The sequence below is a fragment of the Megalopta genalis genome, chromosome 10, assembly GCF_051020955.1.
Source record: "Megalopta genalis isolate 19385.01 chromosome 10, iyMegGena1_principal, whole genome shotgun sequence".
NCBI lineage: Eukaryota > Metazoa > Arthropoda > Insecta > Hymenoptera > Halictidae > Megalopta > Megalopta genalis.
In genome coordinates this window covers 11,508,978-11,521,259 of record NC_135022.1, presented here as the reverse complement: position 1 = coordinate 11,521,259, position 12,282 = coordinate 11,508,978, and the positions used below count along the sequence as shown (strand labels likewise).

Sequence of the window (12,282 nt, the reverse complement as noted above, 5' to 3'; positions counted from 1 at the left end):
TATTATATTTATTTTTGTTATATATATATTTATATATTTTTTATATATCAATATATTATATTTATTTTTGTTATATATATTTATATATATTTTGTGTACATATTTTTTTATTATTTATACATTATGTTATATATATTTCTTATTTTTAGTATATGTATTTTTCCACATAGAATGGAGGAAGCTAACCGAAGATATCGTATGTGTGTTGCTTTCTAAAAATGATAAGGCCAAATTCATTTAAAACATTCATGTCATTATTAATAGCATTATGATGACAATGCGGCTTTGAACCGCGAAGTTCATTGAATCATTTCCTATGAAGGAGCCTTTATAATTTCAACAGAAAATTTGTTATGCAAGTATGATGTTAATGAAACTAAGTTTATTGCAATTGTTTAAAAGTATAATCACTGTATATCGTTAACACAAAAGCTAGACGAATTAAAATGGAGAATCAAAAAGAATAAATCGTAAAGCGAGAATCACATTTATGCAACTATTTTTGAGTTCTATTGCTTATGCGTCAAGGATAATGTTACTTTAAAAGTACATTTTTGTGATGTATGTACACTGCTCCTAGTGAATACTTGCAATAAGTTCTTTTTCTTGGATTATAAAGCATCGCAGGCTGCTGAAAACAAGTTTACTATAGGCTTCTACCGAAACAAAAGAACCCGTCTAATATTATATGTGGCCTTTGTCTCAATTTCGCATTGTATAGTTTTTGAATTCAAAAGAATAACTTACTAAACCACTTACGAAACTCAAGACGCATTTGAAAAAGGGACATTTTAAGAAGATATGAAACACAATAATTGTGTGTTTGGCAGATTTTTAGAATTTATTATTAGATTGTTTCAAGAAACTGAGAATTTTAGTGCGCATCTCTCGAATATAAGTCATTCTTTTCGTTGCTAATGATATTCGGTGTTGTCGTCACGCGATTAAAATAGACATTGAATTTTGCCCCGTTGTTGTTACCGCTCGGAAAACTCTTCTTGTATTCTCTTCCGCTCTAATAAAAGCACCGGACTCACCGATATATTATCATAGCGAATAAAATGCGGTAGTCTGACACTTCAACGCGTATCATGATAATGACAGCTGCATCATTAGCACATTGTGCGACTGGTACGTGTTTGCAGGATTTCAGCTTCGTAGTCATGATCTGTAGCTGCTCGGTTGGCGTGATAAATAAAATTATAAAATTTACGCGATCGTTTTTTATTTTATTTGTCTCACGTGATAATATAATGTCATTGTTATCATTAAATTTCTGCTATAATTTAATTGAGTTTTCTCTACAATTTAATTGAATTTGCCTGATAATTTAATTAAATTTAAATTGTATCACACCGCGTATTAGAGTATAGGTAGAATTCCGTTAAATATTTTATTTACAAATTTTCGATTGGTAATGTGCTTCGGATGATTAACACGTTAAGCGTAATGCTCGGTTTGTCTTCTCTTCCCGCGTTTTAAAAATGTTCGTTAAAATTTTGTCGGTAACAAGTATTATTTAGGTATATTCTTGCGCGATCTCTAAATTATTTGAATTTTATTAATTAAAATTAAAAGAATACAATTTTTTTCAAATTGTGTGTCAGTCACGGGTGAGTGACATGGTCCAAATTGAAAGTACCATCCCTGATAATAAGTATTTGGCCAGCAGCAACAGCAACGAATTCATTCTGAAAAAGAAAATCCTTTGTGAAAAATGTAGAACAAAGGCAGAAAGTATGAATCAGAATGGCGAAGCAATCAATTACCATGCATTTGCGAGTGCATTAGCATTCGTTAAAACAGTCATATACATATGTATATGTATACGTAAAATCGTCCTAAAATATTGGATACCGCGAACACAAAGCAAATTATTTTTCGCCTCCATATGCAAACTTGAATGGCCAAATACTGTTTTCCAGAATCTCGCTAGATCAAATACTTTTCTTCAAGCATCGTTTTCTTTGTTCGCTATATTTTCCAAGAAATATTAATTATGTGTCGCGTATTTATTCAATATATGTCCAATTTAAAATTGCCAGTACTTTTATATTTCTGTCGTAGCATTTGAAGTTAAAACAATCTTGTTTTTTTTTTTTAAATTAATTCGTTGCTATTGTTTCTAGCCAAATACTTATTTTCCAGGAGTAGCATGGTGTCGGTCACTGGCGATCGACACGGTTCTTAAAAATTACGGGTTGCTGATTCATCTATCATGCTGCATGTAACCGCCATAATTTCGGCTCTTTCTGGGTTCTTGCTTCGTCAGAGTAAACACAATTATTGAAGTACTTAAGCCACCGCCATTTATAACCAGATAACACGAAGCGTGACTGATAACAATTTTACGAAAAAGATGAATTTAAAATCATGCCTATGCGTTTTTGGATCACGAATTGTCAGATGGGTTCGTACTGCGCGAATTTTGATCGTAACTTCATTTGAACAATGAATAATATTTATAGTTAGTGAAAACTATGAGATTACGCCTCTAGATGTTAATAATGTACGCGTGCAGTACATGTTATTCTCAAATTACGCAATCACCAATTGTAAAGTAAGCATCGTAATTAGATTGTTGATCTTTAGGCAAATTTATTGACTAAATTTATTGACTAAATTTATTGACTAAATTTATTGACTAAATTTATTGACTAAATTTTTTGACTAAATTTATTGACTAAATTTATTGACTAAATTTATTGACTAAATTTATTGACTAAATTTTTTGACTAAATTTATTGACTAAATTTATTGACTAAATTTATTGACTAAATTTATTGACTAAATTTATTGACTAAATTTATTTATTGTCTAAAAGATTCTTTATAGTGAACCTAAAATTATACTATTATTAATTTTGATTGATATATACGACCTCTTGTATTTTGCAAAGTCGCACATGCTATAAATCCATAAAGATCAGCAGTTTTGATGTTCAAATCCTTTGACTTCAGAGTGAACTCTCGAGATTGTAAATTTATGTACTTTACTGGAACTCTATGCGTTACGATTTAATAAATTTAATCGAGCTGAGAAATTGTTGACGTTCCAAAGTAAAGATAATGTTTCATAGAAGGAAAGATTATTTTCTTTCGCTGCAAATGATTTCAGATATCTATTGTTTCATACTATCCGAAGATACTTGGCGCCAATCCAAAGACGTTATTCCGCAGTTTACTCTCTATTATCTGCAATCCAACGTAAAGCAACAATCAGCGATATCACGGAAAAATTGCAGTTCTTTTGTCTCAATCTCGAGTGCAGTCTTCTTTATATCACAGCATCACAAAGCAATGACATTTTATAACATTTTTATGTAACAGCGATAATACCTATAGCTATTTTTATTTGGTCACCCATTGGACGTCAGATCGAAGTATTTTGCCGAGTTATTCTGTTGAGTGACAGTGCCATGATCAGTCAGTTACAATTCCTTGTTAACAGAACTGTTCTTAAAATTCGTTCCGAAAGAGAAACTGTTTTAAAGGTGGATGCATCAGTGAAGATTCAATTAATGCATTTAATTAATGCATTAAATTTAATTATGCACTTCTTGTTGCATTTGACAAAAACGACTATACCAAAAGCGTGATTGTGAAGACATTTTTTAATCGTGTACAGTTTGTTAAAATATCTTATTGCTCAGTGAGTTTAGAGCAGAGTTAGTTATCATAACTAATCTATAATAATTTATAATATAATAATATATTCGGATTACTTTTTGTGCTCAACTGTGTGCAGAGTGTTTCAAAATTATTGTACAAGCGAGAAATGAGGGGTTTCTGAGATCGTTTGAGGTAACTTTTTCCTTAGCGAAAATGCGATCTGCGGCTTCGTTTACGAGTTATTAACGAAAAACGGTGACCAATGGGAGACGAGATCAGCTGGCACGAGGCAGCCGAGTCAATGAACGGAACTAGGTCTAAGGAAAAAGTTACTTCAAATGGTCTCAGGAACCCTTCATTTTTCACTTGTACAATAATTTTGGGACACTCTGTATATAGAAATCGAAACTACGTAGCATACAACTTAAAATGTTTGCTGAGATCTGGTGCATAAAGTTAACGAGATAGGTAATAAAAATCGATTTAGATAAGAAATTTCATCTGTAATTGTTTTAACTTTCACATTCGTGAAAAAATTGTTCCAAAATAACGTTACAATATCATACGGGAAACATATGACGTTCCTTTTTATTCATTTTATTGTATCGACATTTTATGAATTGTTTCGTTTAAAGGACACGAAATTAAAAACAAAGAAACAGAAAATATCTTAAGAAAATCAATCACGATGATTTTGAAGTAATTTGCTGATTTTGTTCGTCGGCTGGGGTTGCTTAACCGCATTTATGGTGAGAAAGACTATTAATAAAATAAGACTGTATTTTGAGAGCGATCAATTTGATGTAGAGGCTTGGGTTTGCGAACGAAGCAGAAGGCGATCCGAAATTCGAGGCATGGGATCAGAAAGATCGCGATGATAAAGGCTTCACCCCAGGATTGATTACTTAAAGGTGCTTCCCTTTCTTGTAAAGATGCTGCACTTCCGCTTCTAAAACCGGTCGGGATATGCTCGAGCCTAAACCACGTACGATGAATCTAGGAACTAGCGTGACTGGTTTGCAGAGAAAGTTTACGTAATTTACGTTGCGGTATTGCAAGATAAGAAATTGAAACAAAACGTATTTTTAATTAACGCGGTAAACTCTTTTTCGAACGATTCGTGCCTGTTATGTCGTCTGGAATAATAAACCACAAAATAAGGTAAAACGTGGTAATTATACAATATACAACCAGTTGACATTAAAATGCACGAATGCATAGAGAAACACGTGCATTTTGGATTTCGAAAGAGAAGTCGGATATACGCGATTTTGAGTATATGTTTTGCTTTAATTGTTCTTATTATGTCTTTATTTCAGCCTCTCTTGTGGCCAGCCTTGTTACAATTCCTTTATACGTACACATATTTATCTCATCTCACGCATTCTTTTCTCTCATTTTGTCTTTCTCATTTTCTCCAGTTAAAACCTAAAACCTGTATTATACTGTATTATATCCAGTTATATATCGTATTACATTATACTACTCTACGTTACACCGTGCTTTTCGCTTTAACTATGAAAGTTACGAAATGATTCTTACATGGAACGATTCACAAACACAGCAGTATATTCTTTTCCATTGCATTACAAATATTTAAACATACGTAATCAACGATTGAAGAGACACCTTCGACACATCAATCTTTTAAGGCGTTTTTCGATTTATATTAAAAATTAAGCTTCCGAGCATAATGTAATTAATGGACTGCGGATTTTATGAATTCGCGACGAAAATCAATAGATGAAATACAGAACTATAGAAGCATTTTTCAAGAATCTTCGGTTAGTAAAATCATCAAGAAAAGAAATGCAGTAAATTCTCTCTAATTTTTCTTCAGCTTGTAAACAAAAGTGGACAATTATAAGGAGGAGATCGTATAATCTACAATAATCGTATTTATAAGGAGGAGATACGATTATTCGAGCTTTACACCTCGTTTTTATAATTGTTGACAGTGTGTTGACTATGTTATTGACTATGAAAATGAGGCTCGAGTAATTGTATCTCCTCCTTATAAATTGTCCACTTTTGTTTACAAGCTGAAGAAAATTAGAGAGATTTATTATTACATTATAATTATTATATTATTATTATAATTTTATATATTATAAATTATATTATATTATATAATATATATATTATATATATTATATATAATATATAATGTAAAATAATAATAATTATATTAATATAATATATATTATATATAATATATATATTATTATTATTATTATTATATTATTATATATTATTATTATAATTTTATATATTATATAAATTATATTATTTATATATATTATTATATTATTATTATCATTATTATATTGTATTATTATAATTATTATACATTTATTATTACATTATCTCTTGCAATCGTTACAGAAAAGTTTTATTTCGCACACAAATCCACGGTTTAATAATAACAGAAGAGGAGATGAAGAACGAAAAGCTTCGTTGACGACGGGACTAATGTGTAACATCTTTATCTGTCTATAGAAGGCAGAATGAAGGTCCTAGCAGCAGTGCTGCTGACCGTCCTCTTTGTCGGATTCGTCTTTGCTTCGACTACGCCCACATCGCGAAGCAATACCGAAGCGTCATTCCCGGCAGACTCTCAGCATGATACAAAGAAAACCAGCGCGACGTCGGGGAAATCCGTCTCCACCTCGCACACAAATATCTTCATGAGGAGCAAATCGACGCCTCTCGCGAGATTGGAAGAGGAAACTACGGCGACCGATGACGAGGATTCTTTGCTCCTTGGGGATCCGAAGAGATTCCTGAGTCCGAAGGACATGCTTATGCAAGAAATCCAAACCTTGGACGAAGAGGTTTCGAATGCCAAGGTGACGACCGTGTTATTCTGTTTCGATAAACTTGCAGTCGTTTCTTTCCTGTGTGTAATATTTCGTCAAAAGCCAGCTTCAAATATGCCAACATCTGGACTTCTGTATCGTCCGTTTTGTATTATTTAAAATTAAGCAACTTTTTTATTATTAGCCTTCGCTTAAAAAGGTATAATTGATGCACACAAATGTTATATGAGCCGTTTATTTTGAAAGTGGCATAAGTCACTTTGTTTTTAAGTCGATTTATTTAAGGGTTTGCGTTTTAACACGTTTCAAAATATGGATGCTAACTTTCGAGAGGATTTACTTGTATTTGTTATCTCAGGATACTGATATTTTTCCCAGTATAAATAATTTCGTATAAACATTAAAAAATCACCACTTTTCATCACGGTAAAGTGACTTGTGCCACTTTCAAAATAAACGGCTCATATATGGTTCTGTCCTTTTCTACAATGAGTATTATCAATACTCCATAACATATCTACGGTTTATTTATACACTGTGCATTATCTTTAAAGCACATTCAGTTGTTATACTTAAATTAGAAAACAAATGAGCGAGTTCGTTGTTTACGGTGTGTAAAAAATGTATTCGCACACCTTTTGAAACGCAATAACTTTTTTAAAACTAAATGACTTGAACTATTTATATACTATAATATACGAGACAATGACTGAAACGCTTTTTTTCTAATTTTGCTATTACTTGGAATGACAAACAAAAAATAGGAAACTGTCATTTTTCAACTTTTTTATCTGAGTCTACAACGAAAATTTAAAAAATCTCATTCGTAGATCTCGATAACTTAAATGCATGCTGAAAATTGGATCGAAATCGGTTAACGTTATTATGAATTACAGCGAATTAGAAAGGATAAAAATCGAAGTTTTGTCACGATTTTGACCAAAAACGCCTGTAGCTCGACTCTGGTTTAATTGATTTCGATTAAAATTTGGGAAATTAAAATTTCGATTAAAATTAAAAAGGAAAAACATTTTAGTCATTGTCTAGTATACTCTATTATCTATTAACAATTCAAATCATTTAATGCAGTTGTAAAAATGTTATTGCGTTTTAAAAGGTGTACGAATACCTTTTTACCCGCTGTAAGTATTTCAAAACTATCCTTTCATGTTTCAATATTCAAAATCAGATTTGGTTTGAAAATTCAGATATTATTTTGAATTTGAAATATATTATTACTATTAATAGTAATAATAATAATAGTAATAATAATTAATAGTAATAATATATTACTATTAATAGTAATAATATATTTCAAATTCAAAATAATATCTGAATTTTCAAACTAAATCTGATTAGTAATAATAATAATAGTAATAATAATTAATAGTAATAATATATTACTATTAATAGTAATAATATATTTCAAATTCAAAACAATATCTGAATTTTCAAACCAAATCTGATTTTGAAGAAAGATAATCTCTTTCTTAAGAGATCATCTTTTCTTACTTCGTTGCAGAATTGATACTAATCGATCTTATTTTCAGATCGATTTCTTATTTGCAGACGATTCGCAGATCCATAGAGAGATTTTTCTTTACGTTGATATTCGTAAGATGTAATTTGGAAGTTCACTATCGCTTATTATTGCTAAACATAATTAAAGGAAGTTCGATTCGCTTGAAAAGTTAACCATTATTATAGCCGATCATTATGATAATTACAGACTCAAGAAGAAGTTGAGAAAGCATTCAGAGCCGAAGCCCAAAGGTACAAACCAGTTGCTGCGAAAAGCAACAGCACCACGGACGCCAGTGCTATCAAAAAATTATTAGACGCCGAGAATGGAACCTACGACGACTTAACCGAGGAAGAAGAGAACGAAAGCCAGGATACGTACGACGACGACGATGACGACGAGTTCGAAGACGACGAGCAAGTGCTAACAGGGTGTCCGGATTACTGTAAATGTGCTGGAGAATACGCAGCTGCAACGACTGCAACGTATGTTTAACCCTTTCGCTACGGGCGGATTTTCCGCCGCGGTACTTCTGCTGGACGGCGCGCTGCGACATCGCTGCACGCTACAAGACGCCGATCGTTGCGGGGGTACCGCAGCGGAGAACCCGCCCGTAGCAAAAGGGTTAATCCAAATAAAGTTGAACAAAATTGAAAAAAATAAGGCATATCTATTTATCCGTTGTTGAGAGAAAAATAAGGTGAATTAGCTTTCTGCAGTAAGCACTGACTTTATTCGCTACAAACGATAGTGGCCTGTAGTACCTGGGTGGCATCTTATGGAAGGCCACTATAGTGGCCCTTAGTACCTCGATGGCATCTTATGGAAGGCCACTATAGTGGCTCTTAGTATCTCGATGGCATCTTATGGAAAGCCACTATAGTGGCTCGTAGTACCTCGATGGCATCTTATGGAGGGCCACTATAGTGGCTCGTAGTATCGAAAGGGTTAAATAGTTGCTATGAAAATCATCCCTGTAAAATGAACCAAGCTCGTTTGACAACTGCGAATCGTGATTCCGATGATGCTACGCCGAATTACAAATTATTTTCATTGTCACCGTAACAAATTATCGTTAGCAAATTATAATAATTATTGATTACAGAGATATTGGCTAGTATATCAGTTGTTCAATATAAAGAACGAGATGGAGTACAAATATTTCTTTCGTACAAACATTTCAAAAATCGTTCAATTTTATTAATGCTAGATTTCATAAACGTTTCAACCAATAGTTGCACACATCGTAATGTATTTAAGTCAAATAAGCAGATTTGAATCGAACGTATAGATAGTTGTGTTGGAGGAATAGTTCATACACGTCTTTCCCATCAGTCATTGTCCATGTTGAAACTCTTAATTATTGGTGAATTAGAAAAATATTTTTTAGGGAACTATATATATATATATATATATATATATATATATATATATATATATATATATATAGAGAGAGAGAGAGAGAGAGAGAGAGAAAACAAGAGAATATAGGATTACATAATTTGTTTAGGCTGTCTGTTTTTGAGTAGGGAATTTGTGCCTGTAGATGAGTATAAGAAAGGATAATTCGTTTGAATAATTTGTTAAAAATTTGAATTTTTTATAATGAATTTCAGCAATAGTGACTTTATACAGGCTGTTATAAAATGCTTTGTCGTGACTAGCATAAGTGAAAACTCTACATCCTCGGATCGGCTTGATCATCTTTTTTAAGGGTAACATCTTTTTCGCGACGAGTAGAACTATATATATTCGTGACCATAAAAACGAGCCGCGAGGCTCGAATAATCGTATCTCCTCTTCCTAAATTGACCATTTTTTGCACAATCTGAGCGCGAATTAGGGAGACATTACTATACTTGTACTTTCCTTTACTTTGTTATTGTAGTTTATCATTGTACTGTCCATTCTTCTTTGGCACTGAAAGAACAATGACATAAAGATTACTGACTCCCCCTTTTCCTTTCCAAGTACTCTATACCATTCCAACACTTTTCCCTATTCTCTCAGTATCTTTTATTTTCCTTTTCACATCCAGCTTTGATCTTCAATTTCATCATCAGATGTCTCGCCGTCTGAGGACTTTAAAGTTTGAATATTAATTCGGATATGTTCCCGTTTCGTGCAGATGCAACAAATTCGTGGAGGACCAAACGTTCGGCACAGGTGTCGCTCATCTGCGCATCGAGCACGCCGAGCCGATTTCGCTCGGTCCCCATGCGCTTCGATCCCGAGGCCTCCAGCACTTGGAATCGATCAAGATCACGCACACGCAGATCGTCGAGCTGGATCAAACCGCATTCGACGGCGTGGTGTACTTGTTCGCTGTTAATCTGACCCACAACGGCCTGCAAGAGCTTCCTCCGAATCTGTTCCAAAACAACTCGCAGCTCACGTTACTGTCGATCTCCCGAAACCCGTTAAAACACACCCAAGACCCGAGATCAGCGAAACATGGCTTGTTCGATACTCCGTCCGTCACTGAATTCGATTTCTCTCATAACGGTTTGACGAAGCTGAGACGGAACGCCTTCGCGAAGATGCCCAGCCTGCTCTACATCAATCTGCGAAATAATAAACTCAAGGAGATCGACAGCGCGGTCTTCAACACGCTCAAAGCGCTCGCTGATGTGGACCTTTCGAACAATCTGCTGAACGAGATCCCTGCCGATTTGCTGTATGACAAGAGAGTGGAGATATTCAACGTTGCCGGTAAGAGCATCTGCTATTTCGAAGATTTTGCAATTCTGTGATCACAATTTTCTTCGAGCATACAGGCTGTCCCAAAATTATGGTACTTCCGGGAAAAGAAGGGTTCCTGAGGTCATTTGAAGCAACTTTCTCCTTAGCGCAAACGCAATCCGCGGCTTCGTTTACGAGTTATTAATGAAAAACGGTGACCAATGTGAGGCGAATTCAGCTGGCGCGAGGCGGAGCCTAGACGAGCGGTCGAAGCCTAGTTCCGCTCATTGGCTCGGTCGCCTCGCGCCAGCCGAGCTCACCTCTCATTGGTCAGTGTTTTTCGTTAATAACTCGTAAATAAGGCCGCGGATTGCATTTGCGCTAAGGAAAAAGTTGCTTCAAATGGTCTCAGGAACCTTTCATTCCTCGGAAGTGTCAGAATTTTGGGACACCCTGTAGGAGTCATAAATGATACTACGAAAGTCTGTCGGCGACTTTACACAATTCGCAGAGGAGAGAATTCGACAAAATTGAATGGACAAAAACATGTTTTTCCCGTTGTTGGAATCTTGTTTTTCTGGTTATCGCGAAGGACGTTTTGAATCGATGCTCAGTACATTTCTGTGGATTTTTAGAAGTTCGCGAGTTATTGGTATATTTGATTTCTTTATTAACACTCGAACGACGTGGCCTGGGTCCGTTTGTAACCAGAAAAAATTTGAACATCATGTTATTGACACTTAATTAAAATTTTCATGTTTCATTGAGGACTACAGAAAAACTAACTTATTTAGGAGTACAGCTATATTTTTCTCGGGAAAGTTCGTTGATCGAGTGTTAAATGCACCGACAAAGTTTTAAGAAAATAAACATTGTTAAACTGTGTTAGATTTTTTTAGCTACGGTTTTTTGACAGAAGAAATCCGAAGAATATTCACTGTTTCGTGATTTCGTCGATTTCATTCATCGTGTCTCTATATATTTAGTTATCAGCTCACTTTTATAGAACATCTAAGACAGAGCTTTCAACTTGCAGGTAATAACTTGACTACGTTGTCCACGATTCATGCGTCAGAATTGCGACAGTTGGATGTGTCCCATAACAAAATCAGGGTGATACCTAAAGACGGTCTGATGGGTGTGCCGCTATTGGAGCAACTGACGCTCCGTTCGAACGAGATCAGGTCGATTCATCCGTCCGCTTTCGCTGACCTCGAGATGCTTATCTATATCGACCTTAGCAACAACAAATTGACTTCCTTGAAGGAGAGCCATCTGGCAGGAAACAGGAGATTGCAAGTGGTTCTGCTGAACGACAATCCTGGTTTGGAGACCTTGCCTGTTTTCAAGACCCGCAACGAATACGACGGTTACAGGTAAAAGCTACCTTCACCTAAGGAATCTGTATCTCTCATCACTATGGCGGTCACTATGGCAAATGATTTACAACCCATGGCAAATCATCTTTTAAAACGCAATAACTTTTTCCAAACTGGTCTAAACAACTTGAATTGTTTTTAAGTGTTAAAGGGACTAGTTTACGTTACAATGACTAGCATACTTTTTTTTTTAATTTTACCGTTACTTACAATGACAACAAAAGATCGGTTGACGCATAGTCAAACTACAGCCACTGAAAGATGGAAAA

At 34.5% G+C, this 12,282-nt stretch overlaps 1 protein-coding gene across 1 annotated transcript in view; it reads left to right on the top strand.

Moving 5' to 3' along the window:
* The window catches only part of Gp150 (leucine-rich repeat domain-containing glycoprotein 150), a 36,707-nt gene that overhangs the window by 17,905 nt on the left and 6,520 nt on the right, over positions 1-12,282 (top strand). The window contains exons 2-5 of the mRNA XM_033469705.2: positions 6,111-6,460; positions 8,160-8,437; positions 10,081-10,664; positions 11,671-12,010. Coding sequence (XP_033325596.2) covers positions 6,119-6,460; positions 8,160-8,437; positions 10,081-10,664; positions 11,671-12,010 — 1,544 coding nt within the window. The 5' untranslated portion in view covers positions 6,111-6,118. The remainder of the gene's footprint in view (positions 1-6,110; positions 6,461-8,159; positions 8,438-10,080; positions 10,665-11,670; positions 12,011-12,282) is intronic.